The 26,629-nt window shown below is 38.2% G+C and overlaps 1 protein-coding gene and 1 long non-coding RNA gene across 3 annotated transcripts; one reads left to right on the forward strand and one right to left on the reverse strand.

Annotated features, from left to right (window-relative positions):
• Positions 1–16,753, reverse strand: LOC111606243. The gene is made up of 5 exons (XR_002751994.1): positions 16,568–16,753; positions 16,046–16,195; positions 9,803–9,965; positions 3,529–3,632; positions 1–1,679 (listed from the first exon to the last, which is right to left on the reverse strand). It is a non-coding gene; the product is annotated as an uncharacterized LOC111606243 (long non-coding RNA).
• On the forward strand, positions 16,539–25,535 carry slc35b3 (solute carrier family 35 member B3). Of its 2 annotated transcripts, none has more exons than XM_014474915.2 (10): positions 16,539–16,594; positions 18,375–18,611; positions 18,753–18,874; positions 19,716–19,870; positions 20,927–21,034; positions 21,595–21,692; positions 22,448–22,540; positions 22,777–22,888; positions 23,346–23,415; positions 24,454–25,535. In XM_014474915.2, the coding sequence occupies exons 1-10, from the start codon at positions 16,577–16,579 to the stop codon at positions 24,602–24,604; spliced, it is 1,164 nt and encodes a 387-aa protein (XP_014330401.1). In that variant the 5' UTR covers positions 16,539–16,576; the 3' UTR covers positions 24,605–25,535. The 2 variants fall into 2 exon arrangements, with proteins under 2 accessions (XP_014330401.1, XP_023182301.1); XM_023326533.1 differs by lacking the exon at positions 16,539–16,594 and adding an exon at positions 16,811–17,036.
• The last annotated feature ends 1,094 nt before the right edge of the window (positions 25,536–26,629 follow it).

Genomic DNA, 26,629 nt, shown 5'->3' on the forward strand with positions numbered 1-26,629 from the left:
TGTGGTAAAATATATTGAGGGTCTTATCTAGAAAAAGCAAACAAATCCTTCTGTTGTTGGGCACGAAATGTAATTGTCAGCTATACAACTTTGAAAGTGTTGCATCTAAACACAGAACCAAACACTCAACTAAACACTGAAAAATAAATAAATGAATATCCCACTGGAAAGACTTATTGTAGATTCTCAGTATGCGCCCTACTGTAAATCTAAAGCTAAGTATTAATAGCAATGAAAGAGTAAAGTAAAAAAAACCCTTGGGAAAATATGGAAACAGATATAGAAGAGAACACAGAGGAGTGGGATCAAGCTGAAGGGAAGCCTTTTGGCAAGACAGGTTGTAACAAGAGTTCGACTTGAAACCTATCAGGAACTGACAAGGTCTACATTGTCAACAAATCTACATTTTTTATAAGATTTATAGATGCGGAAGTCAGTAGACAGAAGACATAGTACATCTGATAAAGCAGTCTAAAAAAGACTTCTTTTTTTTTTAAAGAGACCAACCACTCAGACTTTATGATCACTTTCCATTTCTTAAATGGTTAGAAATGTTAAGAAGACTGTGTGGCATTAGACAGAGTTGTCATTTCAATTAGTTATTAAAATCCTATGTTTTCTTTGTTAGCATGCTAACCTGCTAATATTTTAGCATTAACAACACCTTTTCTGAGTGTATTCCCAAAAGAATGCAGATCCTTACCATACGCTTAGGATTGTTAGACAAGTTAAACGCTCAAAAAGATATAGAAACAAATTTTTTCTAGTTATCTGTGAAAGCTTCATTATATGCCACCGAAATTACCAGCTGACACGTCCTCCTTTTCCTTTTAAATAGCCTCTTGTACCTTTTGTTTTTCTAAAAACTTTTAGTCTTCTTTCAGAGGCAACACCCACAGTAACAATTGTTGTTGTTTATGCCTCCTGAAGGTACTTCGGTGTGTTGCGTTCACTGAAAGTTTCCAACCAGCTGCACACCTGACATGGCTTCTCAAAATGAACCAGGTCACCAGATAGTTTCTTGGCACATCATTAGTTTTAAACCTCTTGTCACAACAGTATATAAATCCCTGACTGGATGTTTAACAAAAAAAAAAAAGTGTGGACAATTTCTAGGGCAGCACAGTTACAGCACACTGATAAAAAAAAAAAAAAGAAAACAAAGAACACTCCGTGTGAATTCAGGTGTATCTTGGCAATTGTTAATTCAGTTGTTCAGTCCTGCAGTTTGATTTGATTTAGGGGAAACCAGCATTGCCAAATTGTGTCTTTTGATAACATCGCTGCAGTGATTGAGTTATGTGTTATTGCATTTGTGACTGGAGTTCAGTCTGTTGTGCCGCAGTTTACCTGAGAACAACGAAGCCGGCACGAGAAAGTCAGATCAGAAATCCTTTCATTTCCTTTGTGAAATCACATGTTGCGTCTTATATTAGTTGGATAAAGGACCTGTGTGCCTTCACGTCTCTGCACCTTAGATCAAGCTGGAGATTTCAACCACTACTTTGTTTTTGGTTTTTTTCTTCCTTGTCTGTTTTGTTTGCTTTTCTGCAGCCCCATCAGGTTGCATCTTGTTTCGTCTTTCTTCCTCTATCTCCCGTCTCTCCTTTCCCCCCTGTCCGAGCAGGCTCTGCATCGCCGGTCTGTGTCCCTTCTTTTGGGTAGCGCAGGAAGTGAAACTGTAACACAGAGTTCACTGGTAATTGGCCACGGTCACGCTAACCAAACAGGAAGGAATCTGCAACTGATTAGAATTCTTCCTCCTGCAATAATACCCCCCCAACCCCCGTTCTTACCCTTCCCCACCCCAGCAAAATTAATTACATTTGGGGGTCTATTCCCACTATTGGTTTTCCTGTTTTGAAGCCGCATTATAAAAGGACAAATCCCAAGACAACAGAGCCGAGATAGTTTTTCAATTACGGAAACACAGACTAAGTCATAAAGGGTTGAAGAGGCAACAGGCAGGCATCCATCTATTTCTGCATCCAGACAGGGAGGTTCTGACTGCGCTGATCCGTCAACAGCCAGACTGCTGAATAATCTCTTTGTGACTCATTCGCACACTCTGACCTCACAATCGCTTCTCAACTAACCAGGTCTTCCAAACAATTGTTCATTTGTATAAAAAATAAAAATAAAAAACAAAGGTGCATGCAAGTTAGAAAAAGTTATATTTTTATTAATTTTTATTGTTTTAGTTAGTCTTTACTGTCCTGATTTTTGATATTTGAATTTAGTTCTAATAAATTTTACAAATAAATAAACTTTTCCAATAGTTTGGAAAAGTTTAAAATATTTTATTTTTCCTCCACATTCGTTTTCAACACTTATTTCCTCTTTGAATTTCAATTGATCCATATCAATAAAGCAGATCACTAATGTTAGTAATAAAATACAGGTTAGGGTCACAGTAGATTCTTTTACACACACACAATATCAAAACCCAGAAGATATATCAAATCAAAACCACATTAAAGCACGAGCAGTGGAAGATGTAGTTGCCCTGTGCTCTGTTGTATCTTCTACCAGTGCTTAATGTGACATACTCATTTTACAAAGGAGGTTAAGCATATAACAGCATCAGGATCCTGTGATGCCTGTGTAGTGTTAAAGCACTACTGCGCTTTTCAAAATAAAATGGAAATAAAATGAAGGAGATGCATTTTCATCTCATCTTCACAGAGAGGCACCGGGAGCCAGGGCTGCTTCAAAAATAAATGAATCCCTAACAATGTTTTTGATGTCCTATATTTAAATGTGTACGCTTACTTACATTACTCCTACTTCCCTGGTCTTGGAACTAATCCGATTGATATGGAAATGGGGTGCTCTGCTTTATGACGGAGTTGCAGAGAGACACAGAAAGAATGAATTTGCAGGTTCGCTCCTAGTTAAATTGTGCTGAAAAGAGGTTTTTTTAGGATCTATATAGCTTCATAACTTAGCATAGCTTCATAAGGGAATTACATAGAAACCACTTGAAGTCCTACAATGAGGTGCCCCTTTTATGTGAGACACAGTTGCAGCAACAACTGAAATATAATTTAGATTTTCAGGGGTTCAAAATATCTCTAAAAAATAAGCAATTAACATTTTTGGGGAATTTTTGTTAAGTTAAAGAACATTATAGTCATTAAATTTTACATAAAATAACATTTGACCATAAAATTGTTTCAAATGAAAATAAATAGATATGTTTGTTCTTTTAGCCTTTACTGAACTTGTCTCGCAAAAGCAGTTATGGTTTTAGAAACTGAATAAATTATGTTTTCTAATTTAAAAAAAACGCAAATGATTTTTGTTTAAAATGAATTAATAAAACAAAAGTGTGCATTATTGGATAAACATTTACATTCATATTCATTTCCCTCTCTGCTGCAATGTTTTCCAAAGCTGTCACATTCAAACTATCTCTAAGCTTCCTGCTCTCCACTCGGGCAAGTCCTTATCTGCTACAAACTCGCCTTTTTATCTCAGACAGGATTAGAAAAGAAAAAAAAAAGAAAAGGAAAAAACATCACTTACCGAGTCCCTTCCCCGGCTGAACAGCCGTTCTAGTGTGTGTTGTCTGTCATAGGGGTTGAAAACTGGGGAATGGGCTGGAAATTGGAACCATCGAGGATGCCGTCCTGGAAAAGGAGGAAATCAAAGTTAAATGGGATCATGCATGCCAAGAGAATGTTTAACCAAAGGGCAAAACGGAAGCAGGAGATAACAAAGAAGAGAAAATGCGCTTAATGTTGTGTTGCTGCAGTCTGTTTGGAGTCGTACATGTGCGAGAGAGGTGGGTCACATGTCGGTGCAAATTTATTACGTACATTTCAGAACGCATGCAGTTTCTTTTTTAAATAGAATTTACTTCATTTTTTTTTTTTTTTTGATTTGTAAGTCATATGATGTTTGTATGACCGTGCATATGACAGGATGTATTTTTCTCTGTCACACAAAAATGTGACCAAATACACATTTATCACTCAGAATGCACAGGTGTGTGTACAGATGATGATGATGTCTGGCCTCGCAATAGCTCATCCTATAACGCGCTGTCTAAAGAAAAAAAAAAAAATGTTTGAAGCGGTTCACCGCAAACAATTAATCTTGTGCTGGTGATTGCACTGAGCGTCTGGTGATGGAGATCTCATATGACAAGTACACTTCAAAAGATGGAAATCCTGCCCCACCCAGAGCACCTTTGGTTGGATGATAGACAGGCAGAGAGGTGGGGGTTGTTATAGCATGAGAAGGTATCAGAGAATTTAAAGGAAACGCACGTATAGTGGAGGAGGTGGGGGTGGCATCTGCCATCTTTAAAAAAAAAAAAAAAAAAAAAAAAAAGTGTGATTAGTAATGAAACTAATTATGAGAGTGTGATGATACACGAAAGGCAGATCAGCTTATATTTGCAAAACGCCAATTTTTAACCTGTGACAGGCCTTCTGTCATTTGACAACAAAGAGACAGTGAAACCAGTCCTGATTATCTGATGTTTGATTAAGCTCCTGTTTATCTCAGGAGCTGCAGATCAAGTTTTATCTGACGAAGGACATCTAATCTCTCCTGGTGGAATCACGGATCTCTGTGTGAGTTAGCCAGAACAGACAAAGTAGGACTGGACCATGTCTGGATTATGTTTATTCTCTTAAACGGAGCATCTATCCTCGTAGGTGTTGTTTCGAGTGTTTGCTGTGTGCGTGCGTGTGTGAGAACCAAAGAAAGTTGAGCGATAATGACAAAAAAACAAAAAAATAAAATTAAATTATGACATGAGTGAGGTTTCTGGGAGTGCAATGAGAAGGAAACATGCAGCCAGCCTGCACATGTTGACTTCAGAAGACGTGTTCTTCCCAGGAATGAAGGCAAAGAAAGAGATTTACACGTAGCTTCATGTAGATCTGACTAACATAATAGTAAATCATTTCTAATGGGACAAAGACACTAATCAATGAAAATGCTATCAATGTAAAAGGTTCAAAAGAGGTTCAAATAAATATAAAGTTGTAAAATTTAACAGATGATGATGTCACAGGAACGGGATACCTGTGGGTATGGACCGTCCTTTCACTGAATAGTTTGGAAATGCAGCTTCATTTCTTAATTCTCATCGCCATGAAACATTTCAGAAAGAATATCAACCCAGAAGCGATATTTTCTGCAAGCAAAAACTAGTTCAAAGACTTTTTTTTTTCCTTCACTCTCTCCAAGTCCTCAACTTACTGTCCTGGCATTGAGTCAATTTCCAATTTTCAGTGACTTTAACAAGGTTTTTTTTTTCCCTCCTTTTTTCACTCTCTCACAGCAGTGAAGCCCCCAGGCCAGGAGGTCATATAATTATCATGTGCTGAATATGACAAGCATGTTTTAAAAGTGCAAATTAGCTTTAATTATGGTGTATTGGTGCTATGCGGGCATGAAATCACAAAAACCAAAACTGATGGTGCTTTTGGATTATTTAAACAGTTTAAGAATTTAAATTTTTTAATTTATTTTTTCTTTTACACGTTTAGCTTGGTTATCAGGGAATTGTGTTGTGTCAGCAGCCTTTAACAATGGATTTATTATTGCTATTAGCCATGCAGCAATTACCAGTATAAAGGTAAACCGAGGCTCTTAAGGGTTATAGTATAAAAACTGCTCAAATGTTGAAGTATATCATTCCTGCAGCCTAAAGGCCATGTAATTCAATTAAAAAATATTTAATTGACCACAAATGGAAATTAAATGCAACTCATATTAATTCAAGGTTCTTCAAGGATTTGTTGTGAAAGATGATGGCTGTGAGGAGGAAGGATCTCCTTTAGCTGTCTGCAGTACAGCAAATTTGTAAAACCCTCTGACTGAAGACACTGTTATTGACAGAAGAGGATGTTTGTGGTTCTCCACACTCTACTTCAAACAAAAGTTGTAAGATCGTATTAGACATTTTTGTACCAATATCACAATACTCTCACTGAAACTGTGGTGTTTCAATTAAAATTTAAATTCAAAAATACTTTATTTATCCCAAAGCTAAATTAATTGTTGCTGTAATTTATTTTATTAAAGAGTTATTTTAGATGACGATGGCTGTGGGCAAGAAAGATTCCCTGTAGGTTCTCATACTATAAAAATCTCATATTAATCCAGATGTAATAGGGATTATAAGTTATTTTACACAAGTGTAGCTTCTTAAATATAATATAAAAGTAAAAGATTAAGATTTTAGCATATTTTATGACTTTTTTTATCTTCTGAAATTATAGAGCTAGTTCTTAAAAAGTATTATCAGCTGCAAAGATAACTGAATATATGTTGCAGAAAACATGAAATTTTAAGATCTTACATCCAACTCAGTGATTGGGATTATGCTAAGTATGAATGTCTCTTACTTCAACTCTACGCACTTTTGATTTTAAAGGTTTTAGGTTTTTTTTTCTGTAAACCTCTAATGTAAGAAGTAGTATTTATTTTTTGTTTGTTTAAAAAAAGTTAAAATTGCTGAAAATATTTTGGGTGTAATAAAAGTGGTAACAACAACCAAGAAAAACAAAAAAATAAATAATAAAAAACAATTTGATCAAAATTCTTGCCATACTTTTATGGTATTTTCATACAATTTAACACTTTCAAAAGTTCCAAACAAATCTGCGGGTTTCACCTCAAGCCCTGCAGTTCCTCACCGAGTGTCAGAACCAATCAGAACTCCAGAACAAAGACACGAAACTGAAGCGAATGTGCAAGGTGTCCTTGGAGAAACCAAAACAGCTACAGCTCCAATTTCCTCCTTTGTCACTTTTGTATACCTTTACACTGAAGCGGTGGGTGAGCTGTGAGAGGAACGCGTTGTCGGCCTCACTGTACTCCTGGCACTTCTTATGCTGGTGTGCGAAGCTGACATCAAGTTTCCTGAGTGAAGTCATTTCCTGAGTAGACGTTTCGCACAAACACACGACTAATAACCAGTGGTTTGGTGGGTTCAGGGGATTCAGGGAAACAAAGCGGCTGACGGCAAACATTCACCTTTAAATTTAATTTCCTCCTCTTGTTGTCGAGCACAGATAAAAGATTCAGTAGCCACGGATAACTGGAAAAATATTATGATAAATGGGCTTTATTAGTATTTTCTCCCATTATTCATGACAATAACAATACAGTGTTCATGTGTGCATCTGGCTGACTTGGGGAAAAAAAAAAAAAGCCTGCACAAAACAAGGCTACTTATTATGAAAACGGTGCAATGATGAATGTTTTAAAGCAACTCAAACTTAATCTGTCTGCATTACATGTTGTTTTGAATATACCTCCATGGTATGCCCATCTTTAATGTACTATCACGCGCAGGGAGCACAATTGCTTTAGTCTCCAAATTCAGGGAGGTGGGAGAGGAAGAGGGAGGGAGAGAGCGACTTTAAAACACTGTCTGTGAGAAATGCAAAATTTATGAATACCCCCCTCACATCTCAGCTTGATTTATGTGAAATAATAATACACTATTTAATGCTTAAACATAGCTAGGAGCGATCCCTGGCTATCAAGATGTACAATGGAGTAATGGGGCTGCAAGACAAATCACCTTGTGGACTTGTGATGCTTATTTAAAGGTGCTCAGGCAGATATATTAAACTATATGTAATTGTACACTAACTCTGTGCTGTAGGCAGAGGCGGCAAACACAGGAGGAGGCCAGTCATGATGCAGATGGAGTGGTGTAATCAATTTGACTCAAGCATCCACAGCATAGAGGAGAGAGAAGGAGGAGAGCAGGGGAGACACTTCAATCTGCACCGCTGTCGTCTTATTTGAAATTTCAGATTTATTTATATTTCATTTATTGATCTGTTGGTGCTTTTTAAACTCTTGGAGGCAAACTTTGGGAGAAGTTTGAGAAAATATTTTGAGTTGTTTTTTTTTCTCTCTCTTACTGCAAATGTGTTTGATAAAGTGAAATAGATAGAATCAGATCTCGCAGTGTGATAACCTTGAGAAAAAATACCATGATTTGTTGTTATTATTTTCTCAGTATTATGGCATAAATTCAAAAATGTAAAACAAGAAACAATTACCTAATTCCTTTAAATTACAACAGCCACAACTATTCCTACTAATTCTGGTACAATATCGTATTTACTTGTATTAATGTAATGTAGTTTTTTAATCAATACATACACTGAAAAACAAAGTTGGAAATTATTTTATATCTTTACACTGGAAAAATATTCACTCACAGCAGGAACACATGCCTAACCAAAACAGAGTTCAGCAGGTGAACTATAGCTAAGTGTCTTGCCAAAGGGCAAGTGAAGATGTGAGAGGAGAAGCTGAAATCAAAGCTACAACTTTGACTACGAGACAATTGCTCTTTGCTCTCACAGACAATAGGTGGCGCTTCTTTAGTTTTCACGTCCTCGTAGTTTGTGCTTTTCAGGACCAGAAATATGTTTAAGCAACCAGTGTTGTCTGTTTTGTAAATGAGAGGAGATTGTAGAACCTTCTTTCAGACAGCTAATTTGCAACAAGTTAGGGAGGGGCAATATAATGCCCCTCGTACTCGATATACCAAGTGCTGGACAATAAATTATTAATATATGTCGCGATAGACACGTGATCAATATCAATAGATAGTACGTCCGATGCAATGTCCAATAATTTCACTGAACTCCGATCCAGAACTGTGCAGCATTCTGGGAGATGTAGGTACAGGAGAGGCTTAAGCTGTTCAACCTCTCATAGCCAACTAAGAAAGCTTGTTGGCATCAACTCACTCACCTTTTGGTTACCTAGCAATAACCTGTTGAGTAACTTGTGCAAAAGCAGTTTCAGGTTTTGCCGTCAGGCCTCATAGCTCCTTAAAAATAAAAACAACGGCGTGGAGTGAAGGAAGCAAACAATTACAACAACTGAAGAGGAAATTGTGGACAAAACAGGAAAAGTTGCATCACCAGTTTGGCAGTATTTTAACTATTCAAAGCAATATATATATATATATATATATATATATATATATATATATATATTTACACACATTACTGATAAACTGATTTTAAATGCTTAAATCATGATACGTTTATCAGGCATATTGCCCAGTCGTCCATACACTCACTAAAACTTTCTCAGCCATCTCATTAAATGGACTTAGACCATAGCATGTGTGGTGGAAGATTTTCCTTTTTGAAACCTTGGTATATGTTGTTACCAGGAACCAGCCAAAGCCTTAAGTGGGATTAGGACATAAGATTGTCCTCAGGTTAAATCTGAGTGTCAACCTTAAGCTTCAGCACAAGCTGTGTCAGCTTTAAAGAAGACCAGGTTCAAACAGAGCCAGTGGTCACACCAACTGTGATTTATGATACACTGATTGCCTCATTTAATTAAAGTAAATGGCAAAGCCTAAGCCGAGCCAAATTGTCCTGATCTGATGGATTGGCCCCCGTTTTACCACCAAAAGCATGTAGGGTAAATAAACAGGGTAATTACAATGGTAAATGAAGCCTCTGTGAGCGAGCCGTGTGGGCTGCGGGTGGCTCACCCAGGATGTGCTGAAGAAGTGAACAACAGCCGTTCCCGTAACTTTCTTTTTATCACCCGACCTCTCCACAAAATTCCAGCCATTGCCAACAAAAACATACCTGCGGATCACACAAACGCACACACATTCCCAAACCGCAGCTCTCCTCCCACCTCCATCCCTGTGTGCGTTCACGTACAATTACAGCTACTGTGATCCACAGGTGTTGAATTCTTCTGGCAAGCCATAAAACATGATATGCATGATTTGTGCAGTCAGCCAGGTCTGTAATTTCATTCTCCTTTTCTTTCATTTTACCTTCCTGGGCCACACGATCCATTTTCCTGCTTTATGAGAGTGCAGACACCCAGAGAGACTTTCAGGATGATTACATGCCCCGTGCCATGGGGGGCTGGTGTGCAGGGGGGCTGGGGGTGGCGGTCTGAGGAGCCAGCGCGGCAGCATAAGAGCCGTGTCAAACCTGGGTGAAAACAGCAATTTGAATAAATCGGTGAATATTTAAAGTGCTCGAGGTGTGTTCCTAGACATTAACAAAAGTGAAACTATCGACTTTCAGAGTAGCTATATCAGGGTCTCCTAATAGATATATTTTTGATCTACTTAGGAATTCAAAATACATCCGTATTTTACGGGCATGCGGAGTGCTGTCACAGGAGCAGCTGTGATTTAGATCTGGACACATGCCCTCGCAGTCCGTGAGCGCCTGGCAAAATAAATCATGCCTTCCTTGCGAGGCTCGTGTATTTAAGGTGATATTCATGTACGCAGTCAGGACTGGAGTCACAGTCTGTCTGTTGGCAGGGGAACTGCAATGTCCTCCGGGGGGAACTAAACAAACTCTGCCTGCTACTTTCACAGCGAAGCCAAAAAATGATGAGGCTGAGAGCTGAGTTCCTCTGCAGCTGACTTTATCCAAACACACACACACACACATATGCACGACATAAATTATATTTTTACATATGCACACCTACAGTATAAACAGCAAAAGAGGAAAACTATAAATTGAGTTTGTACATATTAAAACTGAGTCATTATTATAATCCAATCTGAGATTCACAAAGGCACACTTCTAATATTACTGTGAGATTTACCATGGCTTCCTGTTATAATATCTATGTAAATAATGGCCTCTCATGGAATTAGAATTAGGCTATATTAGTAAAAGGATGGATGGAGATTAAAGAACACGAAAATTCAACTAGGCCACCAAGTGGGTTTCTTTTTTTTCCTCCCTTTTTTTTTTTTTTTTGGCGTACCTGCAAACCGAATCATCCGGCATCATAAGTAAATAATATTGAGTCATAAACTGCAGCATTAATCCTGGTGTGTGATTGACATTTCATATCAGTGACAATACGCCAAATAATTAAAAACAGAAATCTTGAAAGGTAATAGCTTCTCAAATCCATTAAGTAGTTAAAGGTTATGAGGAAAAACAGGATTACTGCTCACAGCCAAACTCTTAATTAAATGACACTACGTAATTTGTTTCGAAATCCCTTTCTCTCCATAAGCACAGCACAGGTTAAATGAATGGGCAATGAAACATGTGTGTCATTTACCGTCATTCTGAGGAGACAAAAACAATCCCCCCCCTCTGCCCCCAGCACCACCAGCCACCCCACAGTTTTCTGTCTGGATGTATTGGAGCACGAGCGAGCATGGTAGATGGGATAAGCAGACGCACAATTCCTGAGAAATTGTTTGCTTAATTACTTTCCTTTTATTCGAAGTATACTTGCAAAGAGGGATGCTTCCCCCTCCTGGCTGCTCATAAGAAAGTCAAAGATTCCCTGGTCTCCAGTGTCTGCTTTCACTTCTTCTGACTTCTGTGAATAAGTCGCTGAATACTTAACCCCAGTATTCAGCATGCCTGTCTTTGCAACTGAGGCATCATTTTACACCTGAATGGGTGAGCTTACATCCACTGTGAGGTCTATGTTGGTTATGCTCATTTTATTATTTTTTTTTTGGGTCAGGACTTGCCAATCAAACCATTTCAAAACTCTGTAGTTTCCGTAGCCAAAAGGAGAGAACATTGTGGACTCGTGAATTAGCTTTCTGTTACTTTCAGTGATTTTAAAATCCTTGTTCAGTCATTCGAAGAAGCTCTCAATGATCCGGTACCAAATTATGTCACAAATTACGTTTCTGATTATACCCCCTACGACACTATGGTTATCTACACCCAAACAGCTAAAAGTTCCCTATAACAGTTTTGGGAAGGTTTTGCAATATAATAGAACACACTACCCACTGATATTTGGGAAGCTAGCTCAGAAGTATCTTTAACTTTTAAGACGCACTCTATTATCACCGATCTTTGATTGTACTTTTATTTTTATATTTACTTTAAATTACACCATGCTATTTGTGTTTTTGTGCTTTAACTCTTGTTTTATGGTATTTTTTTGATTGTAGACTCGTAACGCATATTATTTTGTTTCGTTTTGGGGGTTTTCACAAAGTATTTTCCAACTCTAATTCTACAGTGAATCACTGAAGAGGAAGAAGAAAAAAAAGTCACTCTTTTCAGTTTGGACTGCCCGTGTTTTTTAAATGTTTAACATATATTATAGCAGTATTAAAATAATGTAAACTAGCTATTTGTAGGATGTGACCTGTTAGTGCCAAATATAAAAATCCATGTAACCAGGATTGGCAGAGAGTAATTTTAATTAAGAGTATCAACAGTACATATTTTAAGCAAGAAAATTAATTACTTTTAGAATGAATGTCACATAGGTTAACATGTGCCCAACCTAATTCTGATTAGGTTTAAAAATATTAAATGCAGAACAGTGCACAACAGAACCGATAGCCTGAATTTCAGACATCCACAGCTACCAGATACCACTGTGGCTCCTCTGTCTGCTCTCAGGAAAAGAAGATAGAGTATGGAAGCGAAAATGAAGAAGAGGAGAATGAAGAAGCAGGAGGGGGTTTGTGTGTCTGTGTGGGGGTCTGAGGGTGTGAGAGGAAGAGAGGGGAGGAAGAAAAATGTAAGGGCAGCAAGCCTAGCAGATCAAAGAAAATAACATGGGAGAGGATATGAGTGCTTTGAGAAGTAATATAGCCGAGATAGCATCTGTTTTCTGTAGCATGCAGGAGGCTTGAGACAAGACGGGAAAAAGACAACGGAGAGTGAGTGCACTTTAGCCGAGGATAAGACCAAACACAAATGGGTTATTAAGAAACCCTCAACGCAATATCTGGCTGACATTAAAGTGTCTCTTTTGAAATGATCCACGGCTGGAGCTTTCTACGATACAGACGGTGATTAACCACTATTAGGATGGATGAAGTTAAGGGCACCATGATTACAGGAGTTGAAGTGTATTTTCTTGGAAAGGAGATTAAAGCAAGAATAAACAAATGTCATCACTGATACCCTGCTGGAGAGCTCATAAAGCCCAGAGAATAACTTTTTCAGCAACAAAAAGTTCAGAGGAAAACACTTCAGGAGTCGGTTTGTGAAGAAAATAAGTTCTTGTTTGTTTTCTGGATTTCTATGCAAATTTTTGTATTTAACATTTACCGTAATTTGTAAGAACAATAATCAAAAGCAATTTAAATATTTTTCTAGCCATCCTGCCTTGCAAAGTCTATTTTTATTATAGGAGAGGATGTGATGCCTCCTTGTGTAGATTGGCCATCTGAAATATAAAGACAGACTTACAATTTGTGTTGGTGATTAGAACAGGAAGCTTAGTTGGAATTACTAACAATTCTCTGGTGATCCATCAGTTTTCATGACAGACAGAGGTTGAAGGCTCAAAAGAATGCAACAGAGCAACTTTGCAGTAACATGTTCACTTTTCCTGTTACCTGCTGAAATTTGCTCCAGCTACATTTGCCCCTTGACTAGTTCGTTAAAATAACCTAAAGGAGGGTACTGACTGATACCCTAGGGCAGATGGATACTTTTCATTCCTAATGTTTTTTTCCCCTGAAACAACAAGAACCACAACTGTAAAAGGACAAAAAAGTTGAGAAGCTACAAGACCCCCCTTGTCAAAGTCTTGATAAAAAATGGCTTCTTATAAAACAGATACACCTTTTCTACTTCCACTGACATGATTTGGGGGGGGGTCATGTGATGACAAGTGCCAATTAATCTTTTTTTTTTTTTTCAAAAGAAAAAGTTAGAATTTAAATCTTGATTTTGTTCAGGCCTCTAACCTAGTTGTCTTCTTACTGTGTAAAAACACGTTATAAGTTGCATTCTTATACAAGACTGTTGAAAATCCAATAACGTCTTTCCTGATCTGTTTTCCAAGAGTCCAGAATTGGATCCAGATTTTACTGGTTCAAAAGTCATTTCCCTTCATCTCTTATTTCCTCTATCCCTCTTTTTTGACTTTATTTCTCCTTCCCCTCAATGCCCCCCCTCCACACACACACACACACCCCTGTCTGCTTTATTTATTGAAAGTTCGGTAGCATGCTCAAAAGTCATTACCCACACATATGTACCTTTTTGAATAATCAATAAATAATTATTTTATTATTTAATAGGGTGGTATGGAAAAGGAAAATGGGTTTTATTACATAAATCCATCATGCATGATGAATGGCTGCACTTGTAAAGTTGGACAAGGCGGAAGGAAAAGTGGTCCGACCAGCTCCAGCCGCCACTATGCACTTTCTCCATGAAAGGTTGTAAATATGAAAATGTTGTCTCTTTGGGACTGTCAGTCGGAGTGCACAGGGCATTTGGGGAAAAGAGGGCTGTAAATTCGAAGAGATTAATTAACCAATGCATTTTCCATTCAGCCCTGCATCCTTTTTTGTATATTGCGGCCCCTGTGAGCCGAGAGGTGAGAGCCCTGGCTGCAGTCGGTCCGCTGAGTCTGGACGGCTCATTCCAAATGAGTTATTAACAGAATTTTTTGAATAGATGGAAAAATTGTAGCCGGGCCATTTAGTGTCATAAAGGCTGGGTTGGCGAGGCAGCAGGGGCCTCCCAGGGACAAGAGGCAATACCATTACAATCAAATCTGAGATGGAAGAGGGATTGAGCTGTCCATTCTGAATTTTTATATTGTCGGCGGGCCGGGGAGGAAATAATGCCATCCTGGAGTGTATTAACCTCTGGCTGGGGAGAGAGGACAGGGGGAGCGTGAGAGTGAGCGAAAAACCAAGGCAGGCAGAGTGAGCGATTTGAGACTGGACGCTGTGGAGAGGGGGGGACTAGCGGAGGGAGGAGGGCAACGAATGGGCCAGACAGAGTTTCATGCCTTATAGTGGGGAAGGCAAAGAGGGAGCGGTGGGGATATGAGATGGCCAAGAGACAGGGGTAGCAATGGAGAACGCTGAGAAAGAATTAATGTAATAAGGGGAGGGGAGAGTAAAAGTACAATGGGAAGGAAAGCTCACGAGCATGAGGAAGCCGGGCGAAGACAGAGGAGAGCTGGCAAGAAACAAAATGACGACTTCAGGTGAAACAAGAAAGAAACCTCGAAAGATTGTGGGAACGGAAGGAAAACAGCAGCCAGGACTACAGCAAAACAGAAACAATACAAAGGCATCACATAAGTTGTGGGTGTGAAACACAACTCACAAACACATTTTGTCTCAAATGATTTCAGTGGCTTGAAAGCATTTCAATACAGAAATGTACAAATGTGCAGTCAAAAAAGTGATAACTTGATACTTTGGCTATTTGACCTAATTTCTCTTTGTCTATCTGATAAAGACTATTAAAAATCATGTTTATTTCAAAATATGATTGAAATGGAGCATACTGTTAAGCATTACAGCTGAACTATCTAATGCAACTGGTCATCTAAAAACCTACTTGAAAGGATGTGTTATTGAGGGTTAATATCACATAAAATATATTTTTCTTTGCGAGATGTATGTGTTGTATTTTTTATACTTTTGCTATCACTTAAGTACAACAAATACTACAAAATATTCAAATACATTTTTAAGTCTCCCCCCTGACAGATCAACATACAACAAGAATATGATAATGTGTTGTGTTCTGTCAGAGGCTTTTCTAATCTGCTGCAGCACAGGCTGCTATTGGAGCCACCGCCATCTATAATGACTGTTTGGAAGGACTTAAATTGTGACAACTCGTGCAACATCTAATTTTCATTTTAATTTGAAACCTGACAGAAATGTATAATAATCATCAGAAAGGTATAATCCTAAAGATTAAACTTTCAAACTCTTTGAACACAACCTCTGTGCACTTAAGAAAGCTGTCATCACGTACATAGAAAGTAAACTTTAAACAAAGTCAGCCAATCAACTCAAGAATGGCCTCCAAACATTAAGCAAACTCACAGTAATACGCAAAGAAGGAAACACACCAGTTATGACTACTGCTCTAGTAGTTATCCTGCCTCCTACTAATAATTTTTTTCAGACTCGGTAGCGTGTACTCATTCAGATTAAGTTAGGTTCAGCTAAGAAAAATAAAACATAACATGTCAATGTAAATCAAAAAAGGAAGCACTGATTACACATAGTTTCTCTCCCACTATTCTTTATGTTATGAGTTCATTATGTGAACTTGAGACTTACCCTCCATGTGGAGATGTTTCTGCTGGAACATTTTCAAGTCAGTTGTCCTCTGCACAATTGTAAAAGCCGTGGATGTCCAGCTCCTGTCCTGCCGTTTTAGGTGTCTCTGCTCCGACAGTCACAGTTCTCCAGAGGCCTCCTAATTAACCACTATTTGATTCAGGTGTGTTGAACCAGAGAAAGAACAAAAACATGCACATGTTCTTAGTTTCCACTTGCAGTAAGCCATAGTGATGCAAATAAACACTCGAAATATATCACTCGACCAGTAATTAATCAATAATACATGAGTTTAACTTCTTCAACTGAATTTCTGAAATATATATATATATACCGGTATGTTTCAGATTAATTGAGTTGAATTCTTATAATAAAATCCTATATCTACGTATATCTACGTAGCATGTTATGGCTGCAGAAAATTGTCATGTAACCGGATTTACCGGATAACCTGGTATTTGTTTTCTTTTTCCACATAGTAACACGTTCGTGGTGAAACAGGAAACGGCAACATACACTCACCACGTTCACATGGATTCTTCCAAACAGGTGAGTCCACGCTATGCAGCTCGACTGTTTCCGCTGCTTCTAAATTACATTTATTAAACAACGTCTTGCTCAATTCCTCTCAAAACACTATCTTCTTTTTCATTTTCTGACTAAAACGGATTAATGGGTCGCGTAGTTTAATTTTTATGCACCTGCATCAGCGCGTCTCTGTTGACCAATAGCGTTCGAGTTCAGAGTTCAGCGGAAGTTGTTGGCTGCTCCTGCCACTGCAGCCAGTGCAGGCTAGCAGGTTTTAGCAGGCTAGCAGGTTTACCTTCGCATTTTTCGCATTTTAAGTGTTTGTCACTTGAAATCGGAGTCATGACACGCTCTAGACTAAATAAAAGATGAAGATTGTATGGACAGGGCAATGATTTCCATAAACATTGCCTCTGAAAAGGAGGAAATACACACTTAAAGACTCCCGGAAGTGTTACTGAAGGTAAGCAGTTCGCTTTTTAAAGCTAACTTAGCCGGCAACGAAGAGCCATTATTGAAGTAATTCTTGTCTGTAATAACTTTGATAGGATAACACAGAAAGCTGCGGGTATTGTTGGTTATTTAATTCCTAGTTCATTGAACGCAGACAGTTGACATCCTTTATTTTGGTCTGTCTGGGATGCTGTAGTGTAGCCCATCCAACATGCCTTATTCAGAACACGTAGCTACTTTATGCGTCAGGCAAGTTAAATATTCATCCAACTTGGCCAGTTTTAAGTGGTAGTGCAGATCGGGGACTGTTGTGGTTTCAGATCAGCCATTTCGATGAAGGATTTGCGACCAGAGCTAGGTACATTTTCTGCTCTGTCTTAAAAACAATGCATTTGAAATTTATCTAGATAATGAAATGGCATCGTTATCAGAAAGAATCTACAATTTGTGTGTGATCTATTAAAATTTTGCAGTAGAGCTGCAGCTGTAGTTGAATTTACTTGCTTTTACTTCCGGAATTGTGGCTGAAACTAAACTTTTACTGCACCAGGCACTGGGAGAGTAGTAGTGCATTTGAAACAGTGTATTTCAGAAGAAAGCGATAAGGTTATCCAGTAAGGAAGTAATGTTTTTTGAAAGTTTTAATCAATCAATCAATAAATCAATCAATCAAATTTTATTTGTATAGCACATTTCAGCAGCAAGGCATTTCAAAGTGCTTTACATCATATCAAACACAGAAACACAATGCAACATAGAATCAACAATCAAAACAGTTCCAGATTTGTGGTGCATAGATGCTGCTTGCTTAAGTAGGATAACACTGAAATATGAGTCAAATTATCAATAGCTGATATCAACATGCTACCTTTTTCCTAGCACATGAGTGTGTTATTAAAGAATGTAGCTGTATATGTTGTTTCAAACCATCTGGTTAACCCTTGCATATGTGACTGACCTGCAAAAACTGGTGTGACAAGGAAAACAAATGTCTGTCACTGGCAAGAAAAACACATTCTACATCCTTTGTCAAAAGCTACAGCATCATAATAGTCATGTAAACCACTTTGGATGGGTTGCAGTGTGTTATTATACTGCATATGCGTGAAATTGATCAAGTTGCCTCTTAGTTTAATTAAATATCTATTCTTAAATGATTCAGATCAATATCAGCAACAAGAATCCTGATTGTGACACCTCTATACGAGAATATGATATATTTATCACAGAGAGGATTGACAAGGTGAAGATGTACTGTACCTCTCCAACATCTACCTGTTGCTGTTCAAACATTTATTTTGTGGCTGACTGTTCACACCCTTCCTGTATGTTTTTTTTGTCCTCACAGATTCCAGTTACCACGGACACAATGAGCACCAAATATGGCCTGGTGGGTTACAACAGTTCACGGAAGCACATCTCCATCTCCATTCCGTCGTCCACAGAGGTGATGTCGCCTCACATCAAGTCTGTGGAGGAGCTGAGGGTTCTGGGAATCAACCTGAGCAGCTTAAGTGCCCCAACACAGTTCTTTATCTGTGTGGCTGGAGTCTTCCTCTTTTACCTTATCTACGGATATTTGCAGGTAATACAGGTGGAAAAGAAAGAAACCTTCGATGAAATCTATCCATGCTGTCGTTTACTCTTAGGTTTTTGTGTTTAAGTGTGTTCTGATTTATTCTGGTAGTACTCTGCATTCATTTCTGTATTTGTCCTTACCCCATAGGAATTAATATTTTCTGTGGAAGGATTCAAACCTTTTGGTTGGTACCTCACTTTGATACAGTTTGGCTTTTATTCCATGTTTGGACTCGTTGAGCTTCAGTTCACGCAAGACAAACGCAGAAGGTACCTATAGATTTGGTCATTTAATTTAAGAATTTTCCATGAAATAACATGTTGACAGAGTGAGAAACAAAATATGAATGAGTTGTAAGTCTTGCAACCAAGACTGTAACGTCAGTGGCTGAGATTGACCTCCGCAGCTTCCTACTGGTACTAGATTATACGGCTATTTTACTGTTTTACTGTTTTTTGTTTTTTTATGGATTCAGAATCTAATTTGACAAAATCAAATTAAAAATCTAATGTATCTGATTGCATGATCAGTGTAGAACTGGTTAATTCTACTCTGAGCAGATATGTGTGAATTATTTATTCTATTATCAATGTCTGAAAAATTATACGTTTTCATTTGTCATTAAAGCTGTCTTTTAATCTGTTGTCTATATAAAATGGATTGTCTTTAAAGCGATTACAGACTTTAAAGCACTAATTTTAATTCATTTGCAAAAGCATAAAGGAGGATTCTTTTTATTCCAAAAAAATATATAGATCAAATCTAGTATTGTTTTGTTCTTGTGAACTTGATATCTTGTGCATTCTAATCTTGACTGGATGTGGCCACTTACTGTTTGTCCTCCATTACTTTTTGTGCTAGAAACAATAGCAATTGCTTAGCTATTTTTACAGATATACGTTGCCCTGAATATGTTGTTATTTAACTTCAAATGTAAACTGCAAAACTTACCACCCGATGAGCTAAACAGTGTCGAAGAAAACACAACGTACAATTGTTTGAGGAGTTTCTGTATCTTATCGAAACATTTACGAATTCGCTGAATTTGATTCTTTTGAATTTTGCGTTGCTGTTACCGTTTTCACTGTCTTTCTCATTCTTTCTGTCTAGGATACCAGGGAAGACCTACATGATGATTGCATTTCTAACAGTAGGAACTATGGGACTATCCAATACCTCTTTAGGCTATTTGAACTACCCCACCCAGGTCATCTTCAAGTGCTGCAAACTCATCCCAGTCATGATCGGAGGAGTTTTTATCCAAGGTTAGCTAATCTTAGAAATGGTTTTCATCATTTACACATGCTTTGACGTTTTGCCGGTGTCATTGAAGTAAAGTAAATCAGTCTGTGTTTATAAAGTTATTTTTTTGTGCCATGGAATTTTAGCAGTATTTAAATATGTGGAAAATATGACTGGGCAATAGTTCAATAATTGCATTTTGTTTTTGGTTTGTTTGATTTTTTTTTTTTTTTTTTAAATCTGTTTCATAAAAACATTTTTAAAAAATTTAAATCCTAAGAATCAGAACATAAATGGGCATAATTGTAAATAGCCATATTTCCCAAGTTTTATTTGACATAAAACAGTTTAAATGTAATCGGCTAAGACAGGTGGATTTTCTATGAGGGACACTTTCCACCTCATTCCTGTGATTGCTGGTATCTTTTGAAGCAGCTATCACCTTTCAACTTTCACTCCCTCCTTTTCATCCACCTTTTGTTGTTTTCGGTCGTCAGAGCTCAGTCAGCAGCAGCAGCAGTACTGGCCTTTCTCAAGGTTCCATGTCCTAAACATCAGATGAGTTTAGTGCTCCTCTTTTTGCCCCCACTCGGTTTCCTTCATCTTTCGACGAGCAGATGTGAGGACCAGGGTCCCTCAAGGGGTAGAGCGAAAAAAAAAACATTTGTTCCCTTGGAATGCAAGGAGAAGAGAAAGTGGAAGAGAAGGATGTGGGAGGGGCTCTCGGGGTTGCATCTGATGTGAGGCCCTTCAAAGGCAAGTGGGGGGAATCAAAGTCGACCACAGCTAACCTGATGCTGCGTCCTCTTGTCAACCTTAAGGCACCCGTCCGTCAGTCTGTTTTCATCTTGTTGTTTTTCTCCTGTTCTTTCCCGTTTTTTTTCATTGTTTTTTGCATATCCTCTGAAACTTGGAATTGTGTGAAATACTAAAAGAAAAACTTTTACGAGTTCTGTTTTAACCTGGCTACTCAAACTATAAATATTTTAAAAGTGTCTTATTAGACTTTTACAACAGATTCGTGCATGATGCCAATGAGAATTTATTTATTTATTTGTTTATTTTTATGTGTGTTCAAGGGAAACGGTATAACTTGACTGATGTGTCTGCTGCTCTCTGCATGAGTCTGGGACTCATCTGGTTTACCCTAGCTGACAGCAAAGTAGCTCCGAACTTCAATGTGACAGGTAATTCCTTCACGATCCACAAACCTGGGCAGTTCTCAGAGACAACCTCAAATGCCGTCACTTTAGCCCATGTAGAGTTGTGCTGCGCTGTCTCAACACTGCATTTTAGTTAGGGTATTAATAATTTAAGGACAACACTCGCCCTCAAATAAACTGGTTTCAAGCATATTTCTTGCTCTGACTTGTTTACCACCAGAGAGAAAAAAAAATGCTATTTAAGCATTGCTTTATGTTCTTGTCTTTATTTCTGAGACCTGCATGACTTGCTACAGTGCCAGCACTAGCATTTAGTACTAATCAGTGCCTCACAGAATATGCATATCACATTTAAATCCAGTATGGTGTTTCTCTTGAGAAATTTGAAATTATTTTGTGCCTGGAAATTTAACTCTTTCTGGTCCTCTTTATAGATCTTAGCATCTGATTTTTTCTTCTCCTTTTTGTCTATGTTGCATAAAACATGAATTGAACCCTTTTGTTTTTTGGTTGGTTTGTTTTGTTTTTTTAAAAAGCACCTAGTTGTAACACATCTGTAGTAAATATGTGTTTTTGTTTTGCAGGTGTTATGCTCATCTCCCTGGCTCTGTGTGCTGATGCCGTGATTGGAAATGTGCAGGAAAAGGCCATGAAGCTCCACAACGGCTCCAACTCTGAAATGGTAAATGGTTTTTTAAAACATATATTCACATATGTATATGTATTTCTAGAAAAGAACATATGCAGATGTGACAAATTTGTCGGCGCACAGGACAGATGAGCAAAAAGCCTTAGCATAATCGTGTTAATTACCGCAGCACAATGTCATGCTGAACATTTTATTGGTCTTGTGGGGAAGCTTAACAAACTTATTGGTTATGCTCTCTTTAAAATAAATGTAACAGGTGGGGTTTTTTTTGTTTTTAAATACATCCTTCACCGTTTGATGTTCATCATAGTTTTGAGGCACTTTTAATCAGTAATTCAGGACTTTCTGTGTCTGTGGGGTGTAAATATGACATGACAGAGGCCCATTCTGTCAAGAATAGTCAAAGAGCCGTCTCTTTATTATTCTCCAACCTTGTGAAATGCTGTGATTGTACGTAGATTTTTACAATGTCTTGAATACAGCGGTACCAACAATTGTGCTATTTGTTATTTCATAAAGTGTTTTATTTTCATTTCAAAAGAAATGTTTTAATCCAAAGACTCTTTTACTTAAAAGTTTATTTTTTGCCAGGCTTTTCACCAGACGAGTGTCTATGACTCGATGAAATCAAAACGAAAACATATTGACCTGCAGATCGGTTGACATGTTGGAGATAAACACAGGAAGTTTATCCCTGCTGATATTTGTGCTTAGTGTTGCAACTAAAGGATGAAACTTACCCCCGAAGTGTGACATCAATGATTCATCGTTTAGTCGTGTGTTCACAGGTGCTGTACTCGTACTCTATCGGTTTCATCTACATACTGGGAGGCTTGCTCTGTGTGGGTGGGCTGGGACCAGCTGTGGCTTTCTGCTCAGAGGTAAATATCCTGTAAGACTATACATATCCCTGACTGTTAATGGGGATGACTGTGTTTACTGTGTGTGTGTGTGTTTTTAATCGAATAAAATCACGTTTTCGTGCATTCTGATTCTAAGTTTGTGTCTCTGTGCTCTTTGATTCGTCCTTTTTGGAAATGGAAAAAGCTTCTGATTCTTAATAGACCAACAAGTCTGCCCGAAGGCTCAGAAAAGACTCTTATGTTCTCTCTTGCAGCATCCTGTTAAGACGTACGGTTATGCCTTCTTCTTCTCTCTTACGGGTTATTTCGGGATCTCCTTTGTGCTAGCCTTAATCAAGCTGTTTGGCGCCCTGGTTGCAGTAACAGGTCAGAGACACAGGAAAATATTATCTGTCTTATGAAATTTTTTTGATTTTTTGTCTGCATTTGCATACCTAACAACACAAAATATTGACATTTATTACTACATGATAAAACACGACAGCAACTGTCGTCAGTTATTGTGAATCTGGTGAACATGAAACAAAATTGCTATTGTAGATTTTAATTGGGTTTTTTTTTTCAGACATTTGCTTATTGCAACCTGTAGCAAAAGGTTAACAGTGTTTTCGTACGGTATTGTTACTTTTCATTGGAATTGTACAAGAAATGTCACACAGGAAAAAGATGAAAATAGTTTGTAAATAATTGATTGTACTCTGTGTATAAAACAAAAGCTTATATCAGCAGTTGAAAGTAACTTGTGTTGAACTTTTTTCATCTTTTTGTGATTTTTAATATAGAAATGTAAATGCTGCCTTGCTTTTGGTTGGTTCTTTTACAGTGACCACTGGCAGAAAGGCCATGACCATCATACTTTCCTTCATGTTCTTCACCAAACCATTCACTTTTCAGTAAGTACCATCACCTTTTTCACTTTTGGCACTTCAATCTTTGCTTAAGCTCCAGAGTGTCGTGGTGCCACGGATCTCTTCTTTGTTGGAGAAAACTCAATTTGGCCTTCTTGACTTTTATCCCCTACTGTTCCTCAGCTCCTTATCGTTGTCCTTCACCCTTTACTCTCTGACTTATCATCTTAACGCTGCGGTTGTGTCAGAGGGAACTGATTTTCTTCCTACTTCTGGTGCTGCTTCTTTGTTGTGAATTTTGACATGCATGTCGAGATATCTCAATAAAAAACACTTTTGTGCAACCTGGCCAGTTTCATTCTTCCAGTTCTTTCTCTTATAACCTTTTATATTTTTGCCATTTTTATTTGCGGTTTTCTGCTTCCCCCACTTGAAAAGTGTTGCATTTAGTTCCGTTTTACCCTTGCTTGCAGAGCAACGGACACAGTGCCAGTCAGAAGTTTGCATACACCCATTATTGATCGGTTTTGGAATCAGACTGCTTTTAACATTGCCTGTTCAGGTCAAAAAAAAAATGACCTGTTATTATAACCCTGTATGAATTAAAGAAAATCAGTTGTAAATCCAAACTAACCTGATCCTTATTTTTTGATATGACTTGAAGGTATTTGTTGCATCTTCATTCTACCATGTAAAACAACCAAAATTAAGGACAAGTTAGGGTCCATGGTTGACTGCAAATGACTCCAATACTTGTGCATTCGCCTTCTAATAATGCAAACATCATCCAACAACCTGTCAAATAGAATTCTGTTTCAAATAGTTTACATATGCGCTGTATATAAAATCTGAAAATAGACACATTTTCTGCATGTAATTTGGAGAAACTGTGGGACGAAACCATGAATAGGCTGGGGTCTACTGCATGTGAACTTCTGATCAGCACTTCTTGTGATTCTGCATGGGAAGAAGAAAGAAAAAAAAGTATTTTTAAGAAGGCTTTTGAATAACAATTCATCAGCATCCTGTAAGCGTTCTCTCCGTGCCGTCTTTACAATTTCAACTTGTCTTGCCTTTTAACAGGTACATCTGGGGCGGCCTTCTGGTGGTCTTCGGCATCTTCTTGAATGTTTACAGTAAAAACAAAGAGAAAATGAAACTCCCTACGTTAAAGGACGTCAGGAGCTGGCTGCTGACGAAAAAGAAAGTCCGATTTCTGTCGCAAAACGTGTAGGTGCCCCCCCCCCAACCCCCCCCACCCCACGTCTTCCCCCGCCGCCACCAGTTCGGCGGAACCCCGCAGACGAGACTGCTTCCTACCTCTCCACGCCTCGGTCCACGATTTCCAGGGGATGAGCCGAAGCATGTGCCTGAGCAGCGGCGCTACATCACCATCAATACCGAAGCCACGGATGGGTATACAGGGTTTGACCTCCAATCAGCCTTACAAGCAGCGGACATGATTAAACTGTGGTTCAGGGAGTTGCTGGATGATGTTCATATCTAATACCAGAACTCTGCCGGTTAGCTGGAAGCACTGTAAGAAGAAGTGTAAAAACGAAAACGAGGGAGAAGTGTTTATAAAAGGGGTTCAGTGCCTGGTGGGGTCTTGCAAAGCGAGCATTAGAGCCCCACAGAAACATTCCCTGCGTCGGTTTGAAGCCGTGAGGACTTGCGAGACTCTCTAAAGGGAAGCCAGCTCCGTAGCTAACCAAATTGCACAGTTTTGCACTGGAATCAACTCAAACCCTTGAGTGGTTGGAAGAGAAACGAACTGTTGGAAGGGGAAAAAAAATAAAGAAATCCAGAGACGTGTTGATGTGCGTCATGTCTAAAATGATTGTCGCCCACCCTGTATGACGAACAAATCGAAACATTTTGATAAGAATCCTATTTGCCCCCTCTCCCCATACGCCTCTCGCATGTGCCAGAAAAACGGACAAAAATTGTGTTTTTGCATAACAAACGTCTTTCTAAAAGTGGTTTTTCATACTTTATTGGTAATTTTAAAAAAGTGGTACGTCTGGTCATGTGATGAGCATTTTAAGTTCTACATGATTTGTATCGCTGTATAGCGACACTTGTCAACTGCCATAATTCGTTAATCATTTCTGGATGAAAGGGTACATCTCTTTTTACAATAAACTATGTATTTAGTAATTACAGTGATTTGTGTTTGTGTGGTTTTGTCTGCCAGCCCCTTTCTCTCTCCCATTGCGCTGCTTCAGAGAGGAGTTGAAATGTTGCCAGAATCTATCTGTGTGTGTTTATCCATCTAGTGGCCTAAGGCGTGTTTGATTAGGAGTCCTGGAAAAAAAAGGGGGGATAGTGCTGCTAAACAGAACATAAACAGCAGTCTTTTCTTTCTGTAAGCTATTCTATTAATTTGCAGACATCTTATTTTAAGTGGTGTCAGTCACACAGTTGCTAAGTTAAAGTCTGTTAATTGATAACATATTTAAGATCCTACTAGTAAATGAATATCTTTTTTGAGTTGGGCCAGAGATTTTTTTTGTTTTGTTTTGGGGTTTTTTTCTCTCAACAATTTAAATTGGTGATTAAAATGTTTTATGTGATACATTAGCATTAATTTGGTTACGGCATTTGATTACATGCTGATTTGCAGTCCTGCTGTCTTTTGTGTGAACTCCCCTTCAACCAAATCCTTGCTTTTGGTTTGAATATTCATTACCTTAGAGATCCTATTTATAGGGCTGGCCACATTTATTGGCACCCCTGGTGAAGACGTGTAAAAAGCCTTGAAATGAATTAGTCCTTTATTGCAATAGCATAATCGCACGCTGAAAATTGTAGGGAAAGCCAGCTTTTGATTTGGATGCATTCTTTTCATTTTGTAGGAAGACAAAAAATTGCATTGGCTAATTTTCAAAGAATACAACTGATGGCAATTACAAGCTTGTTTCAAGTTTATGCTTTTAGTCATTTTAAAATTTTCAATCTAAACTTCTGCAAACTTCATTTGCTAATCCATGACTTCCTGTTTCACTCGGGTATAAATGACATCATCAGAGATTTACATTTCTACTGGTCCATATTTCTCTTGCCGCTATGAACTTAAGCAGAGAGCTCAATAAGACATAAGAAAATAACATAATCTTAATAAGACATAAGAAAATCTCCAGCTAACTGTAAAAGAACATAACTATTAAACTCTTGCCTACATACAGAATGCTTGAGGAGGATGCCACTAACTGAAGTTTGCTAATCACTACTGGGGCTTTAACTGAAACCGAACGCT

The sequence above is a fragment of the Xiphophorus maculatus genome, chromosome 21 (assembly GCF_002775205.1).
Source record: "Xiphophorus maculatus strain JP 163 A chromosome 21, X_maculatus-5.0-male, whole genome shotgun sequence".
NCBI lineage: Eukaryota > Metazoa > Chordata > Actinopteri > Cyprinodontiformes > Poeciliidae > Xiphophorus > Xiphophorus maculatus.

Bases quoted from the DNA above. Each gene is read 5' to 3' on its own strand.
- slc35b3 (XM_014474915.2), top strand. The intron at 18,875-19,715 runs GTACCTATAGAT...CTTTCTGTCTAG, and splicing joins ACGCAAGACAAACGCAGAAG to GATACCAGGGAAGACCTACA. The intron at 23,416-24,453 runs GTAAGTACCATC...GCCTTTTAACAG, and splicing joins ACCAAACCATTCACTTTTCA to GTACATCTGGGGCGGCCTTC.